The sequence below is a fragment of the Eutrema salsugineum genome, unplaced genomic scaffold (genome assembly GCF_000478725.1).
Source record: "Eutrema salsugineum unplaced genomic scaffold, Eutsalg1_0 scaffold_4, whole genome shotgun sequence".
Classification (NCBI taxonomy): Eukaryota; Viridiplantae; Streptophyta; class Magnoliopsida; order Brassicales; family Brassicaceae; genus Eutrema; species Eutrema salsugineum.
Window position 1 is genome coordinate 12,973,158 of NW_006256686.1, and position 27,680 is coordinate 13,000,837.

The 27,680-nt window shown below is 37.7% G+C and overlaps 1 protein-coding gene across 1 annotated transcript; it reads right to left on the reverse strand.

Annotated features, from left to right (window-relative positions):
• Positions 1-4,032: 4,032 nt before the first annotated feature.
• On the reverse strand, positions 4,033-15,326 carry LOC18013809 (brefeldin A-inhibited guanine nucleotide-exchange protein 5). The gene is made up of 33 exons (XM_006419071.2): positions 14,957-15,326; positions 14,149-14,197; positions 13,516-13,744; positions 13,230-13,351; positions 13,098-13,156; positions 12,935-12,992; positions 12,776-12,860; positions 12,479-12,673; positions 12,019-12,077; positions 11,677-11,746; positions 11,526-11,594; positions 11,056-11,178; positions 10,924-10,977; positions 10,747-10,835; positions 10,535-10,631; positions 10,343-10,441; positions 10,030-10,224; positions 9,836-9,946; positions 9,537-9,721; positions 8,747-9,373; positions 8,168-8,585; positions 7,554-7,793; positions 7,318-7,441; positions 7,064-7,212; positions 6,517-6,873; positions 6,169-6,335; positions 5,867-6,099; positions 5,550-5,716; positions 5,244-5,357; positions 4,952-5,088; positions 4,622-4,877; positions 4,428-4,523; positions 4,033-4,329 (listed from the first exon to the last, which is right to left on the reverse strand). The coding sequence occupies exons 1-33, from the start codon at positions 15,057-15,059 to the stop codon at positions 4,264-4,266; spliced, it is 5,202 nt and encodes a 1,733-aa protein (XP_006419134.1). The 5' UTR covers positions 15,060-15,326; the 3' UTR covers positions 4,033-4,263.
• Positions 15,327-27,680: the final 12,354 nt, after the last annotated feature.

The following is a 27,680-nucleotide window of genomic DNA, read 5'->3' on the forward strand; positions in this document are numbered from 1 at the left end:
CCCTTCATAGAGAGGTAACTCCGAAAGCTTACTCGCGGGTTTGGACTGGGTGTCGACCTTCAACCCCTTCGGTGAGCCCACCTCCGTCGTCTGCAAGGGCGGAAGTTCTCCCTCTTGCACCTCCTTGTCTCCTCTTTCCTTAAAGGAGCTTTCTTTTCGAAAAGTCGGGAGCTTGCTCTAGGAGTTGTTGCGGGTGTGTCGTAACCCACTGGGTTGGCTCCTCCCAGTTGGTTTCGGAGTAACTGACCCAGAGTGTTGCGAATCCAAGCTTGCTCCTTCTCCATCTTCAACAACTTCTCACGCAGCTCTTTGTCGGAAAGCTCTTCTCTTTCGGTCGGATCGGAGACGGCCTCAGAAGAGTCAGCCATGGAACCTGTTGCTCTGATACCAATGATAAGCCTGTGACTTATCGGATCTCGGGAAGCCAGTGACAACACGAGAAAATGGACAACACAAGTGTTGATGAATATTATATTTTCATAAGATGCGGCCAACCCTAAACATGGGAGGCATTAAATACAATGTTCCTTCGCATTACGACAAACTAGAATAGAAAGGAAACGACACAGTTTAACAAAAGAGCTAATCTGAATACTTATTTAAATTAGTAGACCCTCGGATTCAGCGGGAGGGATTGAACTTCTCTTCTTGACCGTTACTCTCAGCCACTTTTAGCTCCTTCCTTCTTCCTCGAAACTCTGCCACTCCGTTTCTTCTTCTTACAGTAAGCTAGGGGAAAAGCCAGCTTATCACTCAATTAAACACAAATATCGATAAACCAGAATGCAATAGAAAAGATATCCATCGAAACATTTCATTAATAGTATGTATCTTCCATGAATTTCTTAAGAATCTCGGCAATACTCTACGAGCTTCTCGACTGTTTAATGCAGAAATTCTTTTTACCTATTGCGAACCAAAGTGAATGATGTTGCTCTGCACAAATTTCAGTTTAGAGGCATTACTTATGTTGGCATTTCAGTTGAAATTTTGCTGCTAAGTGCTAAGTAAAGGGAGTTCTGTCATTTCCTGTTTTGTTGACATTTGTGAGAACGTGGCTAGAGAGATCGGCAATCACATATCACTTCAGCACCCTAATATCATTCAGTTTAAGGAGGCAAGTGTTTTTCCTGTCATTTTAATATTGTTCAAGATCTTCCTTGTGAAAATGCACTATTTGGTTCCAAAGTATTGTGAACGTACTCATCCTGTTTACTGTGATGGTATGCTGCAGGAGGAAAACTTTTTGATGAAATCTGCACTGATAGCAGATACAATGAAACTGAGGTGATCTTTGATTTATAGTCTAACTCTCTGATTTATCTGTTGCTCGCTATTTTTGATGATGTTGATCTGTTTAGTTTTCATCCTCCTTAGCTGTTTTGCCGTGTGCCGCCTACTGCCATTTCTTGGTATATTCCAACATTCATTTTGCTTAGGAAAGTTAATGAGCCATTAGTGAAAAATAATCGATGTTTTTTTCCTACATAGATATTTTATTATAGTTGGAATTTAGAGTTATAGCAATTGATTTGAATGATTTGTCACGTGTACGTTGTCTAGATGTTTTTACATGGGTCTAAACATCATTCAATTCTTGAGCTCTTGAAATTGCATTATCACTTCTGAACTTCTGACATTGTGTAACTATATCTGCAGCAAAAATGTGGTGTTACTGCCGGCTGGTTCACACGCCAATGTCTTATATTTGTGGGAAGGCATTTTGTTTGTCTAATAATTCCTCTTACTCTGCAACTACGGGAAGAAATAGTCTTTCAGCCTTATGCAAAAATAAACGGGATTAGAGGACGCCATCTATGTGCTAATGTAGGATGATCATTGTCTGTCCCTTAAATAAAGTTTTTAGGAAGAGAAATTTCACATAAAATTTTTGATAGAGAAACGTGATTTCATTATGTCTTCCTCTGGGAAGAGCTTGTCTCTTTGTTTCTCTGTTCAGTCTTATATCTCAATAATGTTTGTTCTATTCCATCTATATCAAGATGTTCAGCTCCGTGACTTTTAACTCCATCAACTTTCCACTTTTATCCACAGGAAGATACATACTGTCCCCATCCACAGATTCAAGATGTTATATGGGATTGCTTTTACTCACTGAGCCGTTTCATACATATTGGCCATTTAACAAGCATCTTTGGGAAAAAGCTCTTTGGTGGCAATGAAAGATAGACATTATGAAGACGGAAATATATAGCCATTATATTCGTTATGCAGAAATTAATCTGAACTAACTAAAAGCTTAAGATATCCTTTTGAAGGCATTATACATGCTTGCGTGTTACAGATCATTTCGGTTGTGCAGTTAGAAGCTCGAACCCTTGGGCTGTGCAGTCAGAAGCTTGCCATCCATGATCTCTATTAGAGATTGTCCACGACCCTTTGGACATGCGACAATACATGTTTGTGAAGTCACCCGAAGGGTTCTCTCTAACCTTCAAAATTCTCACTTCTGCAAGACATCTTCACTTGATCTGATAATTTAAAAAATTCTTACAGCTATATGAGGGGACCTTTATATGAGTCGTTTACTATCACTTTCTCTACACAGAGCTTTATACCATATATAGAGAGAAACTCCTCAATTTTATCAATAAATTTCTGTTTATTCGCTCTTGCTGCAGATAAAAAATGGAGGTCTATTAGAATCTCGCAACCACCTGTTCTTTTCATGCCGCTTTACCAAGGAAATCTGGTCACAGCTGGTGAATAAGCTTCTTGGACATCACTTCACGACGGACTGGGATATGATCATTTCTCTGCTCTCCGGATCTAATTTGTAGACTACTCCTCTGTTCCTGCTGCGATATACTCCATTGAAAATTTTAGTCTGCAATCTTTTGGCGTATGATTTGTCTTCTTGATTGTTTATTGTTTAGTTCTCAATTATGATTTTTTACAAAGAGAATAAAACAACTTAAGACCGTTTCTTGGTTCTAAGAAATCAAGGATTACAAGATAGACAACTATCTTCCATTCGCAGTGAAACCATTTATTGATTTCTGAAGCCAAATATACAGACGCATGAGAGACGAAAGAGAACATTTACATCCGAATCCAATAGAGAAATGGGAAGAAAAGCTTCATGACGGTTCAAATCAAAACTTATGAATTGCAAATTATTTATTTTTTTCTCACTAAGAACCAAATCAAAGTTCGATTTAAACAATTTTCCTTAGATCTCTTGTGTATCAATAAATAATACATAGATTATGATCGAATAATAGAACAAGGAAACTGAAAAAAAAACTATAAAAAAAATTGTTTAAAATAAAAGTTTTCATAAATAAATCCGCGGATCCCGCGGTACTCACCTAGTATACTTTAATTGGTCTAGTAGTTATCCGCATCCAGCCTTGCTGAGTTCGTAATGCAATTGGGTTAAAAGCTATTTTGTGAGATTATTCCAAAATTCGATGACGGCTAAGTTGGTTAGTATTCCTGTCCAGTTCTATTATTGCATGTATGCTAATGAATGGCAAAATGGTCATTAATATCATCTTCTTCACGTAATCCTAATCTATGGCCACCATATTTTTTGTACTTGATTTCCACCGTTTATAATCTCATTTGAATACGGTTTAACAAAGAAATGGTAGATTTGACCTTAATTATCATATTTCGAGCAAAAAACCGAGATAATTTGAGGTTTACTTTAACTTTACTGATCTTTACTCCGATTATACCATAATATCAGCAAATTTCTGCGGCGTATAGTTGGCGCCTAGACAACCTCTGCGGCCACGTTTTTGAGCAAGGGTTTTTTCCTAAAGGAAATTATTTTCTTAAGTGAAGTGTAGCACCGATAGTTTTGACAATTTTTGTGATCAGTAGGAGTTGGTACAGATCATCTAAACTAATTCACTACACATTATTTTGGTCTCATACTCGCATAAACTGCAAATTTGAAATCGAGAAAAGGAAGTCAACGTATGTTGATAGCACCAAGTCCACAATGCCTTGAGGATTCTGAAAGAGAAAAAACCATTTTGAATACTTGGAATGGAGGGTGTCTTTGATCAACGGAAGAAAATATTAAGAATCAACAAAAATACCGTACAATTTGAAGTTTTTTTCAGTTTGAAGTCCATAAGATGGGATCAAGAATCTCAAAGACAACTGATACAGTCTGAGTACCATTGGAAATCTAATCGAGATGTGAGTAACCATTCCAATGTAGGAAAAAAACAACCCAAACTGTGGGAAGTAAATCACAGGTGTGTACATTTTCACGGCTTCGATCATTTACTGTTGCAAAAGAGGCTTCAATTGTGCTTTGAAAAGGTTAGCTAGTGCACCTCGTATGTCCATCTGCAAACAAAAAATGTCGTCGACTTTAGCTCACGTGTGTGATAGATCTATATGAGAAACAAGTCGAAAGTTGGCGCCTTAAATATTAAGGAACTTGCCTGTTCACAGCAGACAAGTCTCGTGAGCAGAGGGTAGAACTCTCTCATATGTTTCCTGAATACTTTGTTGTTCATGAAGCACATGCCTTCCAGAACCTAGAACAAGATGAAATTAGAAAATTATACTTTCTATTAAAGATTTATAGTCTCAGCGATGATATTATTAGGCAATTGAAGATGTTTTATATTTTTACCTTCACAATTACAGGAGAACGTAGCTCTAGCACGCGATGAACATCCATGTTAGTAGTCTCCCCCAGAGTAGACTGGAGATCAGATGTTTCTTTCAGCACCTGTTCACAAAACGATACCAATTTTTCTTCTGCTGCACCTTCTAGTTTATCTTCAGTGTTAGATGCACCATCGACAAGCCCAGAAGTTGTCTTTTGCAAGACATCCAAATATATGCTGGTTCCTTCCAGCTCTTGCCGGAGAAGGTTTAAAGGTGGCCTGTAAAATAATAAAATGTTCAAATTCTATGTTCGAAGGCAAAATATCTATTTTTCAAAGGCTTGGTCACTAACCTCTCCGCGGGGATGTGATTCATACGCGTTCTGAGGTTAGAATATGAATTGTAGGAAGCAGCAAATTCTATGAAAGAAAATAAGATGTCCATAATCGCAATCTTTTGTGCTGTTTTCAAATTACTCCAGTATTTTTGCTGCAGAATTAACGTTAAACAGGAAATATGCAACTGTCAGTTCACAACACCTCGCACACTTCCTCTGAAGCTTATACGTGGGTTTCAGGTGTTCAAGAATAACATTGTTTTCTTTAAGACCATGCATCATAGCGAAGCAGAAGACATCAAAATACCTGGATACTGTTGATAGCACCAAGTAGTAGTAATTGTGTGATGCATTTGCCTCTAATAGTTCCCAGAGATGGACTCTCTTCTTCTCTGTTGTCGGGCTCTGTAGGATCCACATGCTACAGGAGGAAGTAATTAGTAAAGAGTTCTTTCCCTATATATCATATTATTCAGAGAAACAAGAGAACTATGGCTGAAAAAAAAAGAGAAAATAAATAAAGAAGGAATGAGCTGTAAAGCGTGTAAATTAGCAAACATATGTCAAATGGACGGCAAGCCAGGGGCAGGTAGTGTGCTCGTGCACAATTTACCTTATATGGAGAAGAGGGTACAGACACCTCTGCAGCAGAGTTTTTTGGTTGAGATGTGAGATTCCTCATGAAGAGATTGTCCATGAATCGTTGACCAAAAGTCTGACTTCGATGGATATTCACATCATCCCCATCCTTTTGAGACCTTCCAGATGACGACGGACGACCTTCAAGGGGAAACATAAAGTTCAAAAACATGGCGTTGTACAATCCAATTGTCTTTCAAACGGTTATAAGCCACAACATGTCCTACTTCAGTGGCAATTCTATTTCAACACCATAAAATATCCAAAGTTCTGCAAAAGTTAAGAGGCAACCTTCAGCACCATCTGACTTGGGCAGTATCCCAGATTCTTGGGAAGCACCATGAGTACCAATCCTTGGAGATGCAACTTTCCCATTATCTTCCATATCGTCCGGATTATGATCAACTCGTGGATAATCAGAGGCATCGGCCTCTATATCTCCTGTCAGAACTAGGTTCTTTTCAGGATTGTCAAAACTCAAAGCACTCAACAGCTCCAGCGGTTGAGTTGTGTATGATGCATCTCTAGAAACCGAAAGAAAAAAGTTAGATATCAACATTTGTAGGTAAAAGTTTGTGATGAAAGATGGTCACCTTATGCTTTTCAAGAGCATATCCCAGTCGCCCTCACTAAATTGGTGGCCTCCAACTTCTATGAGGTGAACCAATGCTCCTAATGAAATTGAAACAACTGTCTGATCTGATTTCTTCGCACAGTCTAGGAGCAAACTTAAAAGTGGAGGCAGCATAAAACAAACTTCCTGCTCCAAAGGTGAAAATTCAATGGTCAAATTTACAGCACGCAGCAATATGCAACAATATGGTTTAACGTTGCATGTTAAGAAAATTTTTGGGTACGATATCATGTGGTAAGCAATAAGTCTGAGAAGATTGAGTACTAATCAACTACATAAGGGACAAATGAAAACGCTTCATCAGTACCTTGTAGAACGTATTAAAGAGATTGCAGAGGAGCTGAAGGGAGTGAATGCTTGTTTCACGAAATTTTACATCCCCAGACGATATTAAGCCTTCCTTTCCAGCATGACTCACATGATCAAAAATTGGAAACAAGATGCGATGAAAGATACTCTCCCAGAAAGGTGTGGAGAACTTTTTGCCTCTTTCATTCAGCAAATCAAACAACACCTCCAGAGCGCAGTTTCTAACTTCAGCCCTAAAATCTGATGTAAGATCAGATAAACCGGCAAGCATCGGATACCAGTAATGCTCTGTCACATCAAAAGTTTCATCCTCATTGGTATTGACGGGCTTGAGAACACCACCAGGTATAAGTCCCTGAGAATCATCATACACTTGGCAAATGAGCAATATAGATAACAGAGGGAGAACTCAAAAGAAAATGAGGGAATTTGAAGACAGAGCAAAATGTAGATACGAACGGGAAGGAGTGTGAAGTATAGGACTAAAGCTATAATTGAAGAGGAAAAAGCTGAAATGTCAAGCTAATTTTAGCTTGAAAACATACCTCTGCAAGCCGATCTTCACATATTCTGAGAAGGGCAATAGCTTTCAGGCTTATCCGGTCTGAAGCTTTGTTATTGGCAAACCGGATGAGACAGTTGACGCAATCCATGAAGCAGTCACCGATCACCTGGTCAAAGTGTTCCAGAATAACTGCAAACAAACTAGTATTTACACAAACTTTTCTCGAAATTAAAGAGATAGAAAATACTCAAAAATTAAGATCCAAGAGCAAGAGTTTGATGGACAGTTTGTCACCTTGCTCAACATTCTCAAATGATTTTTCAACTATTGATTCAACTTCGTCATCTGCAGCTGCTGTAAATATCATAAAAACACTCCTCCATCCCGATTTTATACTTCCAACTTTTGATTTTATCATCTAAAAGAAAAAACGAATGGTTAGCTGCTAACAAATTGGCTGCATCATACTGAATAACAAAAGCACAAGAAACATATTAATTTTCCAATTTAGAAAAGATCAAACGAGCAACCTGAACGATGCAGTCAACGATTAGGCTCCTAATGGTCTGACTTTGAGTATTCCGCATGATAATAACGAACGGTTTGAGAATATCATTTTGGAAAGTGAAATTGGTCAGCTCAGCACGTTCCAAATACTTCATCCCGAGCTGTCTCAGAGAATCTATGGCATACATTGCAATCTTTTCATCATGATGGCTACCAGCAGATACAAAATGTTCAGCGAGGACAGACCATATTCTTGCCCAGACCTGGGATATGCCACAAAAGCAAACACAAATAAGTCATATAAGCATATTAAAGTTACCGGAACCATGTATAGCCTAAGATACATAATCTACCGGCCCTTCAATATTACATTGACAAGGGAGTTAAGAAACAGTTATATAATAGAAACCAAAACTTGTTAAATGCACACTAGAGATAATCCAATATTTGCAGAGAATAGAACACAAAATTAACAATTTTTTCAACTTTACTTTCTGATTGTGTTATTGTTAATGCTGCTCATTCTTAGTGTATAGATACTCTTAAGTTGCATGAGGTGCGAGGATTGGGTATGTGCTGTGACCGTGTATAAGTTTTCATATTTAACCATGCATCTAGAAGACTATCAGAAGAGTACCATTCGAATACGAGCTATGTTGTAATAACTGATCTCAACGAGCTTCTGCAGGCTGAAAACACGGGCAGGAGACTGTTTCAGTTCTTCAGCGGACACGCCACATAGAGCAGTGAAGAATTCCACAACAGATTCGCTGGGCAGCTTCACACTGTTTACAAAAACTTGTTCAGCCGGTCTCCCGGCTAATTCTTTCAAGGACTGAACAACCCCATCCCTTGAGATCTGATTTGATCCATGCATTACTGTTGCAGCAATCCCAGGAGTAGAAATAATAAATTCAAGCCGAGAAACACATTCTAAAACTGCATTCCAAGTATCTTGGAGGGTATCAGGTTCTGAGTCACACAAAGCCAGCAATATCCTCAATGCTTCAACATTTTTGCTCCGCATTTCTTTTGGAGCATGCAAGAAAGTGAACCTATGGACAATTCAAGGAAAATAGTCAACATGCCACAGATTGCTTCAATAACATTTGCACCGCAACAGCACAATAGCTTACATTCAATACACAAGGCAGTCTAAATATATATTCAACACTGAAACATAAAAGGGAGCGTGAATAAAGTGTTACAGGTTTACCTGACAAGCGATGTTAGAAAGGCATAGCGCATTGTATCCATTCCAAGAACAAAAGCGATATGTATGCCAGCTTTAAATCCCTCCATGCAGAGAAGAATCCTTGGTTTGTTATCACCTACTTCCATTGTAACGGAGAAAGCAGCAAGCAGAGGCCACCCAACAGCTTCAACCATCGGCCTTATAATGTCCACTTGCTCGACAGTGTGAAAGACTCCTCTTTTCACTCCATCCTTTCGAAAAATTTCCTGTGTTTTTCTAACAATATCCTCAGTCTCAGATTTAGCATCAGCTGCTGTTATTCTTTTGGGCAAACCCAGATTAAGAATACTGACAAGACCACCTCTTTCTTCTCCTCCTGGCCTTTGACTACTGACCTTCCTTATGTTGCTGTCATCATCTTTTAGTTTAATCTCTTCTTGTACAATAGAATCATAGATCTCTTCCAGAAGTTCAGTTGGAGCACTATCTTCAGGATCAGTCGTAGCATTCATACGTATAAAATCTGATTTTGACATCTTAGGCCAAACCATTGGATTATGCGCATCGGTATTCAACATAATAACTGCATAGGCTAGAACATAGGCGGTATCTGCATTCTTGAAAAGATCCGGATTGTCTGCGCAATATCTATTCAAAGGCAACAATGGAACAGAAAATTTTAGTTACTAATGGGATAAATGGATAAGGTAATAATCTAATGGTCACCTAATCCACAATTAATCAACAAGCTTAATATTTGTACTAAAAACTCAATATATGATCTAAGGAGAATAATACATGGTGTCATTACCTCTCTGCAAACTTTTCCATAATGCGATCAATTTTTTGAGCCTCTCCTGGAAGTCTAAAACCTTTGAGGAATTCACGAATAGCAGAATGAAACTTCATTTCTGAAAATTTCATAGAGTCAACATATGCGTGCATGACAGCAAGAGGAAACTCCTCGTGTTGGCCCAAGTAATCGCCAATCATAACCTATATATAAAAACAGTTATATACCACCTAGAAATAATGAATATAACACCTAGAAATACTGAATATAACACCTAGAAATACTGAATATAACTATGCATAGTTCTACTGTCCCACCTTCTTCAAACTTGACGTACTTCTCAGAAACTGTGCAACGGAAGCAGGATTCCTTTCGACCAACTTGTTTGCTATTAAATATTCTACACCTTTCACTGAATTCCTGTTGAACTGCAAGAAAGAAAAAATATATGATTATCCATGCCTTAGTATGTCACCACTAGTGGCAAGCATTCAGGAGGTTGAATAATTACCTCAGAAATGGCAGCCTCCATTGTGGATTTATGAGCTTTAGCCTTCTCAAAGTTGCTTGGGACATCTTCCCTGCTTTTAGTTTCAATGGGCTCTCCAACAGAATCAGAGTCCTCGTTCGGATGTCTTGTACTATTTTCAGCTTCTCTTCTTATTTTCTCCCAATCAACCAGCGATTTAAGAACGTTCACCAGGCACTGGAAATATTTAAGAAAAAGGTATCTTTATTTGATTATTGATAGAATCACTACATAGCAATATAACTAGCTTATTTTCGGGATGCAGCAGGTAAAGCAAATGTGACATGACGCCTACCTGAAGGGATGAACCTTTAACTGAAGCTGTTTGTGAAGCCATGGCAGGATTTGGCTCAGCAGTTTGAGACCCTTGAGCAATTTTAGACAGTGTTGTTACCTAGAAGAAAAGAAAAAGATGTAATTTGAGCCACAACTACCAGCCACATTGCCGATGTACAGTAGTTATATATGAGAAGAAATGGGAGTGCACCATGCGCTCAAACAGGTTCGGGGCCTCTAGATCACAATCATAGTTTACATACACATCAACAAGCATCTGAGGATCTTTACAGACTTTTTCAAGCATCCTGCAAAAGGAAGAAAAATAATATTCATGAAATTCACGTCAAACGAGAGAGTAGAATCGCTTAAGAGACACATTCAAAGCAAAATACATATGGACAGAGCAGAATAACACTTTACCTAAGAACACCCATCTTCTGGTCATTGGGACACTCGGAGCTATCTAATGATCGTAAGACGATGATGGGGAAAAAGATACCAATTTCACCCTGGTATTGAGAATCATCAGAAAAATATGGTAAAACGTAACAATCACTGCAAAGAAGAAATTCTAAACTGGAGACATAGGATGCTTACTTTTAAACTATCTCTGAACCGCAGCAAAAGCACGGAGAAGATACCAGATGCATACTGCCAGAACATAAATTTTAGTTAAATACAACATCGTAATAGAACTATCAAAGATCTACATGAAATGAAGAATCAAACCTGAAATATAACAGCAGACTGAGAAACTGAAGCTCGCAACAATGCATATGAAAGGTATGCTTTCACTGAATCAATAAAGTGAAAGTTCTTTGTAAACGAATGACTAACTCCTTCTAGCATACCCTGCATATTGCAAACATATACGTTGCAGAATAATTGTTCAAACTTAACCAACAGAAAGAAACCTTCAGAAAAATTGCAACATATATAAAAATCTACTGTGAATAATCCTTCTTTGTTTTCTGATAAGCAAAGAGGTAAAATATGGGGCTTTCACAACATTAACGGGGTAAATCACACCTAGGACACAAGGCATGTCTCAGACGTTCAGGCAGAAAGAAATGGAAAGTTCATAGTCACAACGACCATGTATATAGACCACTATTTGAATACAAAATAAATATAATTTATATATGCTCTACTGTCTTGAAATGCCTATAATTACAACAAGATAATGTAATTAAGTTTACCTGAAGAAGCTCAAGAGACAATATACGGGTCTTGGTTGTGACTTCGTCACTATCTTCTTTCATACCCATCTGATACAGATTTAAAATATGTCACAGAAGCACCACAAAGAGCTAGGCAAGGATGGACAGATGGAACGCTCAAAATGCCAACCTTGCAAAGGGTACGAAACACTAGCAATGCATCACGCTGTCCAATACTCATGCTCTCTAGCTCGATGCCCCTATGGAATTAAAACGAGTTGAATACAAAGCCATGAATCTTACAAAGAAAAAAAACAAGTCTCATCCCGTATTTCCTAATCATAACAAAGTAAATATGAGCGTGTATGTATGTTCGGCCACAAGCAGGTTTATACGTATAATACAGGCGTGTGCGTGAGTACGCACAAACTCAAACACATAAACCACACAAGCATAAATAGGCGACATACCCGTATCTAGATCAGTAAAGCAAAAGCTTAAACACAAGAAAAAATAGTGTTGTAAACTATACCGTTTTATTTTCTTGCCATCTTCAAGATGCACAGCTTTGTCAAGGGCGGCTTCTAAACCCTGAACAAAGAATTAAGAACTTAATGTCCGCAAAAACCACAACCTTTGAACTACAGTATACAAAAGTTGTTCATCTATCAGGAAGACTAAGTAATCTATGCACGAGAACTTCTTCCAGACTCACTATTTTCATCTATTTCTTACTAGAATTCAGACAGGGTATTCCATAGAGCCTATGAGATGCATACGTGTTACAAAAATTTTTTTAGGGGGCAGTCGAAGACAAGTGACTTACAATTAACTCTAACTATCCAGAAGAAACTACAAAACAGTATAGAATTTTTTTCTTCTAGGAAAATATAACCTTTTTCAAAAGCGTTTCAACACTTCTTTCTTGAAGAATACATCTCTAATCCAATCACAGCAATGGAGAAAAGTCTAAAATGTAGGGGAAGACAAACCTTAATATCAGCACCGCCCACAAGGGTATGCAGCTCTTCAACAGAAGCAAGAGTTGTATCTTTTGCCTGAGTGAGTGCATCTCCTAAGGTCATTTCTTTCTCATTTTGGTCAGCTGCAGTAATTTCTACATTTTTAGAGCTTGAACTGTCGCCTGAAATATGTTCTTCTTGAGACACTGTAGATGACGCGGAAACCTAAAATTATACATTCAATTATCAACGCTTTCAAACAACATTTACTTTGCTTTCATGCATTCAATAAAACATATGCAACATTAAGAAATTCAAATTTCTTACAATGTCAGTCTCCATTCTCCTGAAAACAATGCTTATCATTTGAGTTAACATTGCTTTAGAAGTTGCTTGGTTTATTGGGCTCTTGCTACATGTAAAAATTGCAATTAGTGATTACACCTGATGTGATGGAAAAATTTGATAAAAGAAAAGAAAGTATACCTATTTAGAGCAATGTTATAGCAAACTCGAATAACTCCCAGTAATGGTTCCCCGTGCACTGCAATCAAAACAGATTAATGAAAGTATTGGAAGAACAATAAATAGAGAATCAGGTTCAGCCAGCTAAAAGTTACAAAACAAGTCTTGTACATCAGAGGCTTACCTTTGAACTTTCCTGAAGCAACAGCTGTAAGAAGAACCTTCAGCACTTGAAGTACAGTGCTGCACAAAATTATCAGCTTTAAGAATAGGTATAACCAATCTCCAGAAGATTCTGAAACACAGAGCAATGTACCTGTCTGCTGATGAATTATCGACACAGCTGCAAACCATGTTCAGAATCTCGGTGAAAGGAGCAGAATTTTTTCCACCATCCAAACCCGGATCGCCCTCCAAGTGATCGTAGGCAATGAGTTTCTGCTTGCAACAAACAAAGAACAAAAATTATTTACAGAAAAACAATCAACGGATTGGAGATACATTACATAAGTACAGATTTACAGGAATCTTAATAAGCAATCTATAATGGAGCAAACGACCACGATGCTCAAAGCAATTTAAAAAAAAAAACAAAAACATACATGAAGACAATCCAAAGCAGCATCAAAAATCTTTAAGTTCTTTGTCTCAAATGCAAGGCGTAAAGGCTTCAGAACAAGCTCCACTTCAGCTCCCCCTAATGTGTGTCCAGCATTAGCTAAGGAATTGTTGATAGTTCCGCTTTTTGACTGGCTAGCCTGATCGGCCACTTCACCACTCGGTTCATCTGCTTCTCCCCCAATTTTTTCACTTCCACTTTCAGCCTGTGAACTGAAGTAAATACAATTGAATGTCAGTCAAGAAAAAATAGACCATTGAACTTAATATTCACATGCATAACGCAGTCCGACAGACGGAACAGGCCACCTTTACATATAAATGAAAAAATTCTTAAGAGTTGGACAGCTGAAATTAAAATCAGATCACAAAACGCTCAAACTCTGACAGAAGACAAAAATTTGACACAGAGTTTTCATGATATCAAGTGTAGCTAGTTGCTACCTTGGTTAAAGTCAATAACCCAAACATCAACAGATGACTACCTAAAATCAAAATAAAATTTCTAAGTAAATACCAATGACTATCGAGAAAACTTAATCCAGAGCAGTAAATACTGACAGGTGGGTATAAACCCAACTAGCTAGCAGAAAATGTAGCATTGGTGTGGTCATTACCTCTCATCTATGCTCGAGGATGCAGCCAGGGTAACAACCTTCGAACCATCTACAAACAACCAAAAATGGAAGCTAAACTAGTTAGCGGAAGAAATAATTATCACCAACATATTTTTCCATCATATGAAAACAATATTACCAATGCGAAACTAGAGCAAGCCAAAAAAATGCAGAGAAAAGCCTAAATCAAAGACTTGTTCAAAAGTCAGAGAAAGTCCTTCTTATAATTTCACCTCATTGACAGAGACCAGTTGGAAATCTAAATAGCACACGCAGCTTAAAGTAGCTATACCCTGGAGATGACAAGCTCATAGAATGTTTGTAATAATGGACAAGACCACCTTTCACTTTATCTTAAAACTAAGCAAATCATCCTGTAATCATGTAACCAAACCCTGTCCAGAACTTTCTTGTACAATTGGAGCATATAAGAACTAATGTCTCCCTAAACATTATATCACTAAAACAAAAGAATATGAAGTTAAACTATTCTGATATGTGGCATATCTTTGTTCACAAGTCTACGACAGGTATCACAGATACAAACTTTTCGCCAGAAGCTGATCCAAGGGCTAATTGCCAACGAATCAAATGACAACAACTGAAATTCATAGCATTAGCCTTTGTCCTATCACACACCATACTAAAGTTCACTAAACAAACCAAAAACGACAATTTAGCAGATATGCGCTATGATCGTACTCCGAAAGTTGAAAGTATCCAGGACGAAAAGCAACGCTCGAACGACTTTACGAAAAACTAAACCAATTTAAACACGAGCAAAAAATGGTGAAAATTGAGATCTAACCTTGATACGCTTGAACAGCTTTCTGGAGATCAGGATACTTCTTGCCACCAGACTCCTTGAGCATCGTCTCGAATGCTCGGGTCAAAAATCCACCCGCCGCCATATTTCCTCCCTCTTGACCTTCTTATTCCTCTTCCACTTCTTCGTCTTCCCTCTGCTTCAACATCAACCACTGTATCGAACGATATAAGAACGGATCCTGCGCAGCTAGATCGTTACAGATAACGACGGGATCGAGAGAGAAATGGGATATGAGAATTGCTTTTGCTCTCTAGTTTTGATTATCCCTTGACCGGAGAGGCTCGATCGAAGAGAGATCTGAAGCAGCGAAACGAGCCACTAGCTAGATCTAATTTCTCAATTTTTTAAAAATTTATTACTAACTACGTCAAAGGTAACAAAAGAAAACCAATAATAATAATGTCTCTGTTACTCAAGGGCAGACCGGGATTTTAAGTTTAATTTTATTCCCGGTTTGAATATGTGAGATTTCTCTTTTTGCTTAATATCAAGCCAGTCTACTATCTAATTTTGTGTTCAAACAAAATTTCTACTTGATTTTCTACTAACTGTTATTTCCATTGCCAAACAAAAATATTAATTTTAATTTAGATTTATTAATTAAATTAATTTAGTATAATATTAATAAAATAATTTATTTTTAATTTCTATTTTAATATAAATCAAAATTTTAGTTTTTAATTTAGACTTATTATAAATTTCCTTAAATATAGGTTATATTATCAAAAATTATAAAATAAATTATTATTATATTTTTACAAAAATAATAACCTAGATATTAATTTATGAAAATGATATATTATTGTATATTTTTATTAAATAAGTCTAAAATTTAATATTTAAACTTAAAAAATATTTAAAATATACAAATAATATGAATAGTTAAACTTAATAAATATTTAAAATATACAAATAATATCAACAAACATGTTATATGTTTTAATAATTTTGATTTTTTTTAGATTAATATAAATGAGCATGTTATAATGACGTCTTTTAATTGTGATATTTTCAGATTAATATAAACGGATGGGTTAGAATAATATTTTCTAATTGCGGTCATATATAATACTAGACAAAACTAAATCAATAGAAACAAATTATATTCAAACAGAAAATTGTTTTTCATCATTTATTTAAAAATTCTATATAAACAAAAACAAAAACAAGAGTTATATTAGATAAATAAAAAATAGTTTTCGTGCAGACGCACAGGATAGAATCTAGTTAGTTAGTGTTTAAAAACGTGCTAGGTGCTCGTTAAACGTCAGACAAGCGTATAGCAGGCGTTTAAGTAGAATTTATGCGAACAAATTTTTAGATATATATATATAATATGTTTTATATAAAGTTAGTAGAATTTTTATATCTTAGTTTCAGGAAAAAAAAAGTACAAATTTAGTTTCAAATACTAATTTAAAAACTCTTAAGAAGGGAAAAAATAACTTTAAAACCCATAGATGTTCCTAAATCTTAAATAACACAAAAAAAAGACATGATCTTTAAATAAATAAAGATGGAAAATATGAAGTTTAAGATTATTTTGCATATAAATCAAGCCTTAATTGCCAAATACGGTTTAGCGACTAAAATCAATATTATTACACTAAGAAAATATTAAATTACAAAACGATATACAATTGTACTAGTTTTTAGTATTTCATAAAAAAAAAAGAGTTTAGGTGTCCACCAAAATGTTATTATGCGCTTGAATTCTTTTAAACCGCATAAATTAGCACCCGATTACCACTAGTTAAACCGCATAAATCACTGTATTATCCACAAAATTCTTGGGTTCACCCCTAGGGGTGAATTCATTCATTCACCTTCTTTCATTTTAGCCAATGAGAATCTGCATATAATAAAATTAATTAAAGTAATTTACCATAAAGCACATTTGCTCTTTTTTTAATGAAAAATTAAATCCTAAATTGGAAATAGTGAATCCAAACATAATATTTAAGTTTATGTAGAATAATTTTTAATAAAAAAATATTTTTATATAATTATATGTTTATTTTTGAATTTTAAATAAAGAAAAATTAAACCCTAAATTGGAAATAGTGAACACAAATACAATATTAAATTATTTTTTAATGAAAATAACTAAACTCTAATTTGGAAATAGTGAACCCAGACATAATATTAAAATTTATGTAGAATTATTTTTAATAAAAATATATTTTTACATAATTCTTTGTTTTTTTCAAGGTTTTAAAGGAAGAAAAACTACTCCTAAAGCTCTAGATGGCACACTTTCTTTCTCCATTGGAGGACATCTCTATTCTCTCACTATTTTAGAGATGTGTGAAGCCTTGAAGCTGCCATACTGTGATGATATTGCTTTGAAGAAAGATCCAGATGAGGATCTATGGAGATTGATGGGTCATAGAGTATATGACAAATGGAGATCCAAAGCCTCACTTCTTTCTCACCTTGCAGTTTGATATGTGCATAAGTTGTTGGCACACACTATGCTCAAACCCGAGCTGGTGACACTTCAGCTACCTTTCACAGAACATTCAAGGTTCCCTTGTTTTACCTGCATTATTGGCAAGAACTTAGTAAAGGTTAAGCATGAGATGATCACTTCAGAGTGCCAAGACTTCTCACCAGCCTTTGGGAGCATCATTACATCACTTATGATTGCAGCAGGAGTGGACTTTTTAGCTGAGAAACCTCTTAGGGAAGATTGGTTTGATCTATCCTAGTTTTCTAGAAACATGACTATTTCAAGAGCCAAGAGGTTTGGAAATCGCAGGAACTAACAAAATCTCAGAGACTATGCTTCTAAACCAAAGTCAATCATTATGCTCAGATCATGTATAGTCTAGAAAAGTCTCACAAAAAAATATAGGCATAACTAGTCCGTTGATCAATCATGCGGAAGTCTAGACACATATATCTATCTTCCAGTCAAATAGCTCTTAACATTCATTTAAAGATTCAGGTGGTTTTCATCAAAAGGATTTTAGTAAAGCAATCAAGGCTAGGCATTCAAAATGGCTCTTTTAGGGGTGAAGTTCTTGTTTAGGGTTACCTTTTTCTGGAGAGACAAGATATTATGCAAAAAAGCGAGAGAGGATGGAGCTGTTGATGTCCACAGTTTCCAGTCATATTCCTCTTGCCTTAAGATTTCTGATCTCCTTCCTTCAAGGTCTTTCAATCATACCCCAGACTTAGATTTTTGTTCAGGTTTAAAACCAGTACTCACAGATGAATACTTGTAGTCTTTGCTTCAAATAGTTCGGCCATCCTAGACTCTTTTAGGCTTTTGTTTTCCTTTCCTTTCACTTTTTTTTCGATTTTTTTTTTTTGAAAGGGGAAACCGCCTTTGGATGTAGAGTCTTAGGAGGCACGAAATTTACCTTTAAGTTCAAGCTTTTTGAGGCACCATTAAGCTTTGATAGATTCTTGATGCTTCACTTTCCTAAATTCCTTCAGTCTTTCTCTTGAGTGACTGAAAACTATGGTGTTCTGATAACACCGTATTTTGACCACTTTTATGGATCATTTTGAAATACTTTTTCTATGTTTTTAATTGCTTTTAATTACTTTTATTACGTTTTTCTAGTATTTGTAGTTTCAAGACTCTTTTCAGGTAACTTTGGGAAAAGCTTAACAAAATGGATAGAAAACCAGATTTCAGCTCAGAGTCAAACTGTCAGAAGTTCACCCCCGATTGAAGGCTTTCTCACCGTCTGATCCAGCTCAAATTTGGAGATCTTAAAGATGGAAGTATCAGCTTTCCAGCACACTTTACAGCTTGGCAATCCAACGGTTCAATCAAAAGATACGCGAAGAGCAAGATGTCCCGTAAACCAGCCGGCAAGTGTTTCCACCCGCGGCCAACAGACCATTCCCCGCGGTCACAACCACCGCGACCGCGGCCAGCCACCCATTCCCCGCGGTCACGCACATCCCGACCGCGGCCAGCTAACTCCGACTTTGAAGGCCCATTTCTGAAGCCCATATCATTTTCACAGCCTCAATTTCGGAACCCTAGACACCAGAGAGTATTGGAGACTATAAATACATGTCATTTAGGTCGTTTTTAAAGAGAGAAGAAGAGAGACGAAATACTTTACAGAAATTTTACTTTAAGCTTTGTTTTTAGGTTTTAGGGAGAGAGAGATCTGTCTCTTGAACCCTTGTTCTTTCTTTTTCAATTTCGGTTTCTATTCTACTTTTTAATACTATGTTTTTGATTTCGTTTATCATGTCTGAGTAGTTTTATTGTTGGGTCTAAGGGATTTTCGATGGGGATATATATGTTTGGTGAGGATTCCATGAGCTTTTGAGCCGAATCTTAGAACTTTTTATTCTGAATTCGTTTTTACTGCATGAGAGTAGCGTCATGAACTACAATCTAATCCAGATGCTTGGTGACACGAAAGTGTTCATCCGGTGTCAGATCTAGTTTGGGAGAGCAAAACAAACATAGGAGTGGAAACCTACCTATGCGCGATTTGTGAATGCTGACGAGTCTTAAACATAATGCATCTTTTCTTTTCCAGGGCCAGAGTGGAAACCTACTGGTCAGGGTTGAGAGAGATAGTTGTCTATGATCACGACAGTGGCGTATTCATACGACAGTGACTCCAGTTCGAAAAGTTTAAGCTAAGATCTTATCAAATTTACTCTCTAGCAATGTTTTGAATTGTTCATACCCCTGAGAAAACTTCCCTGAATCCCAGCGCTTTCTTTCTTATAGATTTACACCGATTTTCATTCAAGCTTTAGTCTAGTTTATTTACTTTTTCAATCGATTTTCATTCAAGCAATTAGGTTAGCCATTTTTCCCGTTTTTGCCTGTTTTCGTTAAGTTTAGTTATTAGGTCATTTTAATTACCTTATTTTCTCTTTAGGATTCGTTTTTACATTTTAAACACACCACCACAACCCTTAAAAAACTCGCCTGGTTCTAGACTTCCTTACTTTATATTTCTTTTGAAGGCTTTTGCAGGAAAGATCCTCCTTCCCTGTGGATTTGATCCCTAAGTACTACAATCGATCAGTTGTGTACTTGCGGCTATTGATTTCATTTAGGGTAAAACTTGACACGCTCAACACGACACCGCATCATGTTCCTCCCTCTCCGGTGTTTTTGCACATATCTGTCGATACAAACTAAAGAGAGAATGCATGGAGTTTGAACATAATGGTTTGGGTAAAGGGTGTGGTACCAGATAAAGATGAACTGCCATCTAGGACAACAAAGAGTGGTAACAATTAGGTGAAGATGTCCTAAATGTATATCATGATGCCTGCTAAATCCAATGACGAGAAAATTAGATATCAAGATTAAGTTCAAGTAAAATGAGCTAGTATATCCTAGCAGAAAAGATCTCTATGAATAGAAATCATCTGGTGGGAGTTCGTAGTGCAAGTACTTTAGCTACCGCTTAGTCTAGTACTAACCACAAAACAACTATCATGTAATATCCAGAAGCACATGGGTCTTACTCATCATAGGTTTGTGTCAAACATTCCTGAAAAACACTCAAGGTCTTTTAAGAAGCATAGAAAGTTTTTTAAAATTGCAGAAAAAGATAAGAAACAAAGAAAATATATTAGTTCGGATAAACATCCTCCCCCAGACTTAAATCACACTGTCCTCAGTGTGAAAAAGTTGGTGAGAAGATGGTAAATAAAAGCAAAAGAGTCTAAAATAAAAGAAAAGAAAATGATGATAGAACCGTGGGTATGATGAGGTGATGGATGGGCGCCTATGTCTCATGGTTGTCATTTGTCTCTGTGGCAGAGGAGTCATCATCAAACCTGTTGTTCTTCTTCAGGAACTTCATCATGCGCCTGTTGATCCTTTTCTGCTGATCAAGCTTCTTCTTCAAAGGTGCAAAGTCTGCATCGCTCCTAGTGGATGCTCTGGTGTGGGAGGAACTGGCTCGGGATGATGATGGTGTAGGCTGAAGTCTCCTGCTGTTTGTAGCTACCTCTCTCTTGGATTTTACAGCCAGAAATTGCTTCATGGTCAGATGGAGGAGTTGAACAGATGGTAAGAAATCGCGAGTCTCTAGTCTCCATCCTGGGTCTGCTCCATCTCGAATTCGGAGCACTGAATATGATGGTAGGAAAACCTTGTACTCTGTGGTATTAGTGCAGAACTTGTAAGCAAATCCAATGAGATCCATCTTGGCTCTGGTAATAGTCCTGTCTGTGGAGAACTGAGAGAGATTGAACCAATATTTTCTAAGAGGTATCTCGGCTGAAAAATCAGCTCCTGCTGCTATCATAAGCGAAGTAATGATGCTTCCAAAGGCTGGTGAGTAGTCCTAACACTCAGAGGTAAGCATCTCATCCTTAACATTCACTAGGTTCTTTGCAATGATGCAAGCAAAGCAAGGGAACCTTGGATGATCTGTGAAAGGTAGCTGAAGTGTCACCAGATCGGGCTTGAGGACATTTGCCTGGTTGACTCTGGAAAACACAATGTGTGCTAGCAACTTGTGTACATATCGAACAGCAAGGTGAGAGAGAAGTGAAGCTTTAGATCTTCCTTTGTCATAAACTCCAGAACCTATCAATCTCCATAGATCCTCATCTGGATCTTTCTCCAAAGCAATCTCATCACAATATGGCAGCTTCAAAGCATCACACATCTCTAAAATGGTGAGAGAGTAGAGATGTTCTCCAATAGAGAAGGAAAATGTGCCATCTAGAGCTCTAGGAACAGCTCTCTTCTTGTAGGACAAGGTCACCGATGCAAGGAACTCTTTGGCGTGGTTCTCATAGGTTGGAAAGCTCTGCTCCATGAATGATCTCATTCTAAGCCTATCAAGATACCATATCACATCTTCTCTGATTCCAAGCATCTTAAGAGTAGAGTAATCGATTTTTGGAGTTGGCTTGATCTTCAGCTTCTCAAGCTGCTCCAAGTAGTTGATGTCTGGATCAATGGCTTTACCAACAAACTTTACCTTTGGTCTAGAAGAAGAATTAGCTCTCCGAGGTACAGATTGTTGAGTGGGGGCTCTGTCAATCTCTCCTGAAAAGATTTTTCTCTGCGCAGATATGAAGGTGGAGAAAGTTTCATCATCATTCAGTTGCGTCTCGTTTAATGCATCGTATATCTCTTGCAAGTGGGACTTCTTCGCATGAGGGCTCTTCTTGGTTCGAATGAGTCGTACCTGAGAGAGGTCCATGACCTGCAAAACAAATTTCTCGAGACAGAGAATAAGTGAAGCTTCTTTTGAATCAATTTTTATGAGCAAGATGTTCATACATCTATCACAAACACATTCACATGACAAACAAACTGTAATTACATCAAACATTGCAATCTGGGAGTTCCAAGTCAAATTTGATATAGTGATGCATATGAGATTTCTAAAGCAAGATGATGTTAATGCTCATTTCATATGTAATATAATCATGTTATCTATCAACAGTAATGATAACTAAGGTTTTTAAAGCCTTAGATGGGTTATCAATCCCCTTGTCAAAGTAGTATAAGGGGTGTCAATCCATATGTGTGGTAGTTAGGCACTAGTTTATGTGATAGGTTCTTAAGTCAAGTAATCAAAGATGAGTTTTGTGAAACCAGCAACAAGAAAGCATAAAACAAGAAACAAACAAGCTATGATTAATGAACTAAGCAAGCAAACAAAACAAGATGATGGTGATTAAGCAAATGATAAAAGCTAAACCTCTAGATGTGATCATTGATTAGGGTGCTTTAGATATTGAATCATGATGCTAAGAACATAATGCAACACTTGCTACTCTTTAGTCTAGGCTTCTTAATCAGATTAATTCATTCCCATGACAATAATCCCTTTGCAAATCACTTAATCAAGTCTAACAACCATTAGATATAATCAAGCAATCAGCAAGCATAATGCATCAAGCCTAATAAGTGACCAAACAATCTCTCAACCAAGAAGACTGAATCTTATACAGAAAGACATAACAAGCAATCACATGATCTCAAACATTTCAACTTAGAACTCTAATCTAGACTAATCCTCTCATGAAGGCATTAATCTCTACACTAATCCACTTTCAAACCAAATCATCATTTGTGAAATATGAATCAATGAGCATTAAGAAACAGTTCTAATATGTCATTCATGCATTTAACAAATCATTCCCATGATGAAAAAGGCATAAACCCTTAAGTTAGCTCATTCAGGCATTTCATCAAACACTTTTGGTGCATGAAATGCCTATGAACCCAGATTTCACTTTCCCAAGGAAATCTGGCATTAGGAGCAACTAACTAAGGAAATGGAATGAGAATCTAAACCCTAAACATCACCAATCAAACATCTAAGCACCCTAATCTACACACCTAGAAGTTTAAAAGATGACTACTCACTAATCATGAAGAACACATCTAATCTTTTGCAAGAGATGATGTTAATCATGATTAGAAGCAGAAATGAAATGATGAGATGATGACAAACAGACTTAGATTGATTAAATCCTTGAGATCTCTCTTAATCCAAAACGTTTTTACACTAAAAAGGAAAGAAAACTAGAGAGAAACTAAGAGAGAAGATGATCTACTTGGGTTTTTTTCTCCCAAAAAACTATATATACCTAGTGCTAATGGACCGGGTCAGCCCAAGACAAACTGGGTACTGACCCGGCTCAGTTGGGTCAAGTGGAAATCCTGCGGGTCAGTCCAGTATGTCCCAGGTCGCACACCTAAGTCGCAGTAGATGAAGACTTGTCTTGTGAAGCCTGAATCGCCTTGTCTTAGCCGCACGCCTAAGTAGGAGTGTTTTGCGAGTGTTGCTGCGGCTTGGTCTCCTTCCTCTCCAACTCGCAGGGCTAAGGCGGTTTCTGGGGAATGTACAAACTGTGCGGGTTGGTCTCTATTGCACCTAGGTCGCAGGCTCAAGTCGGAGTGATTTGCGAGTGTTGCTGCGGCTTGGTCTCCTTCCTCTCCAACTCGCAGCATCCAGAGCAGCTTAGACCACTTCGCATTCCGGAGAGTGTAACTCCTATGAGACTTGTCCGAATTGAATGATTTCGGTTGCAGAAGACAGAGGACTCATTTATCTCCAACTTTTGTGAAGAAAGCTTCGGTGCTTGGGAAGTGTAAGGCTTCCTGGAGGGCACATCTTTGCAGTGCATGTACACGACCAGAGAGAGGCGTCTAGACATGTGTCCATTCCGGAGACTGTATCTTTCTGCTCATAGATCCGAATTGAATGCTCTTGGACGTTCTGGAAAGAAGGCTCAAATTTCTATGGTTCTCATGAAGGACCCGGAAACTAAATCGGCCTGGAAGTGCACCGTCCTTCGCATCCTTTAGAACTGATCTGCTCGGTCCGGAATACCTGCGAGACTGGGGTTCCTTCCGACAAGCTTATCTCTCTGCTCACGCGTCCGAATTCCACGATTCTACTTGCTAAGAGACCGTGATGCAATTCTCTCCAACTTCTATGAAGCACCCGCCGTCTGAATCGGACCGGAAGGCTCCCCGGACAGGCGATCATTCAGGGGTATCGGATTGCTCCGGAATGAATGCGAGACCTGTTCGTCTTCCGATTACCATATCTTTCAGTTCTGTGGTCCAAATGCCTTGATTCCAACTGTTATGAACTCTTGACTCAATTATCTCCAACCTTTATGAAGACTCCGACAGCTAAATCTGACCGGAAGGTTCCCCGGACAGGCGATTTCGGAAACGTGTCTGCACCCGGAGATTTTGGCCGAGAGACTTGACCGCGGTACGTGTTATTGGCCGAGAAAGCTACCCGCGGGAAGGATTTTGGTCGAGAACCTTCGACCTTCAGTACACCATTTTGCCGAGAAACCCAAAATTGCTCCTTTTCACCATTTTTGATCATTCCAACTCCATTTCTTCATCTGAATCACATCATCCACTCCAAATTGGCTCCAAAAGCACCTGTTTAACACTCCAAAACATGCAAAACTCTCTTGGACCTAATGCAATCTCCTAAGTCCTAAAACAATGCCTAAAGACCTAAAATGCATGCAAATGAGACATGATTTTGACTAGAATATGTACATTAAATGATGCAATTTATGAATATATCAACTCCCCCACACTTATCCTTTGCTTGTCCTCAAGCAAAAAGAACAAATGAGAGAATTTTCTCAAGTATTCAAATCTCAGATTTCAAAATTTTCAAATCTATATGGTCCAGGTGTTAAATCATGCAATTAAACTACCCAGAAGTTTAGTCTTGAGCTCGAAGACAATCTCCAATCATCATAAGGTGAATTTCTACTCATTCTAAGAAAACCCTAAATTTGAGTTTATAAGAAAAAGTGAGAAATTTGGATCCATACCTTGATGAAAGTGTGATGTGATGATAGATTTAGAATCTCCTTTGAAAAAGAGTGAGAAAGGTTCGAAAATTTGAAAAAGATTTGTCAAGTTTGAGATCTGGTCTTTTTTCTCAAAATCTCCATGCTTTGTTGGAAAAGATGATGAAAAAGAGCCTTCTAATCTTTGAAATCCTCTTTTTTCTTTTAAAAAGGTGATTTCCTAAAGAAATTTATTTTAAAAGCTTTTAAGGACTTACCTTGGCGTGTTTAACACAGAATAAATGTTTCGGGAACTTCCCGGTTTAATCCCGGAATACAACGGTATTTTGAAGTGTCCGTTCGCTAGAAAATCGGGAAAACAAGTTGGGAAGCAGAAACAAGCCCGGCCGCGGGTCAGGTGTGCGCGGCCGCAGCAAAGATTGATTGAGCCGTGGGTGAAGGTCGTGGACCGCGGCAAATGAAGACCTGGCCGCAGCTGAGATGATCGCGGCCGCGGCAAAATGGCTCCGGCTTCGCTTGCTTCTTTTAAGTTTTCGGTTTTTTTCCTCCTATCTTTTTGTATTTTTCTTGTTTTTTGAATGTTTTCGATTTTTTTCTTGTTTTTATGAAACCGTGAAATGCATAAAAAAAAGATCAAATAGAAAAGAAATATAAAGAAAAGAAAATCATACCAAATGAGTTGCCTCCCATCAAGCGCTTTTGTTTAAAGTCTTTTAGCTAGACTCTTAGTAGGATTAGGATTAAGAAGAAGAGGCAAGATCTCTTGAAATAAGAGTCATTGGGATCCTTTTGAGCATGAACTTTGGATCTCCTTCATCTTGAATCACAATTTCCTTCCATTCTTAAGGATTTTTGCATCCTTGAAGACATGTTTTGTCCTCTCAACAATTCCTTCAAGGTTTTCCTCCTTCTCTTTGCTGATGTCTAGTGACGACTATCTTGATCTTTGCAAATTGCTTGGATGCAAGTGCTTTTAGTTCCTTTCTATTTTCCAACATCTTCTCTTTGCTCTTGTCCTTGCGGTTTGGAGCTTGATCCGGTGTGGTCTTATAGAACTTTTTCCTGTCCACATTTAAGAAAACTAAACAGCGATTTGCATGGTCAATGATAGCACCTACAGTTGCTTAGAATGGGCGACCAAATATCAAAGGTCTTTTTTTTTTTATCTTGGTCCATCTCTAAGATTTGGAAATCGGTTGGGATGATTTTGCTTCCAATGACTTGTGGCAAGTCCTGGATCATTCCTTCTGTCCTCTTTCAAGATGAATCACCAAATATTATCCTCACTAGAGATGAAACAAATGTTCCTATACCAAGTTTCTCAACAGCAGATTTGGACATAACATTCACATTAGCACCAGAATCATATAAAAAATCTGAAAATTCAATTCCAGAAATAGAGCAAGTGAAAGAAAAACGCCCTAGATCCTTAGAATTTTTGAGTCTTTGGTCAGGCAGACATTTTAATACCTTGACCAGAATGATCTGGCTTCTCTCATACTAGGTTTTAGTGTCCTTTATGAGAGGTTCAGGTTTTGATTTTTCCTCAAAGTCTGCTTCTGATTCTTCTTCCGGAACTGCTATCATGGCATTGCAGAACTTCTTTGGATTATCTTCCACTCTTCCTGGCAAGACTCTTGGTTGCCTCTTCATTGAATCTGCACTCTGACCTATCTGTATTTCCAATTTCTTGACATGGGTTGCAAGAGATTCAAACTTTCCATTCAATTCATTGTACATACAATCGATCCTCACTCCCATTTCCCTGATCGACTTCTCATTGCTTTGAGTTGTCTGCATCATGCTTTGTTCAAGCGATTTTTCCTAGTTTCTTAGCTAGGAAAAGGTTGCTTCTGATGAGCTGGTCTGCACCTGCTGAGGGTTGAAAGGTGGTCTTTATTGGAAATTTCCTCCTCCATAGTTACCGTTTTGAAACTTGTTTGGAAAGTTCTTCTGCTGCTGCGGAGACAGCTGGTTCTGGGGGTTCTTGGCTCCCTGGCTCCTGAATGAGAGATTGTTGAAGTTGGCATTCGTGAAGTTGTGGTTGAAAGCTTGACTGAATCGGCTCTGGTATGCTTGAGCTCCCATGAAATTGATTTCTTCTTCTTGATATATGCCATCATCTTTATGTCTTCCATCTTCTTCATTTCCTATAGCAGTATCACAAGCATGCATATTCTTATTTTGACATTGAAGAAGTTGACTTACCCTACTTTTTAGCTCAGCAATCTCCCTTGATTCATGACTAATGATAGTCTTCTTTGATCTGTCATAATCGGGGTTGTTTTTGCTGTTGGCTACAGCTAGTATTTCGATGAGTGCTCTCCCTTGTGGCACAATTTTCGAACTGAAATCTCTTTTGCTGGCAGTGTCAAGAGAAAGTTGATACTTCTGCTGAAGTCCTCTGTAGAAGATGCTTAGCAGGTCTGCTCCAGAG

Excerpts from the sequence above, each read along its gene's own strand:
- LOC18013809 (XM_006419071.2), bottom strand. The coding sequence starts at position 15,059 with ATGGCGGCGGGTGGATTTTTGACCCGAGCATTCGAGACGATGCTCAAG. Across the intron at positions 12,861-12,934 it reads TATAACATTGCTCTAAATAG|CAAGAGCCCAATAAACCAAG; the intron begins GTATACTTTCTT and ends TTTTACATGTAG. Across the intron at positions 11,747-12,018 it reads GATGGCAAGAAAATAAAACG|GGGCATCGAGCTAGAGAGCA; the intron begins GTATAGTTTACA and ends TTAATTCCATAG.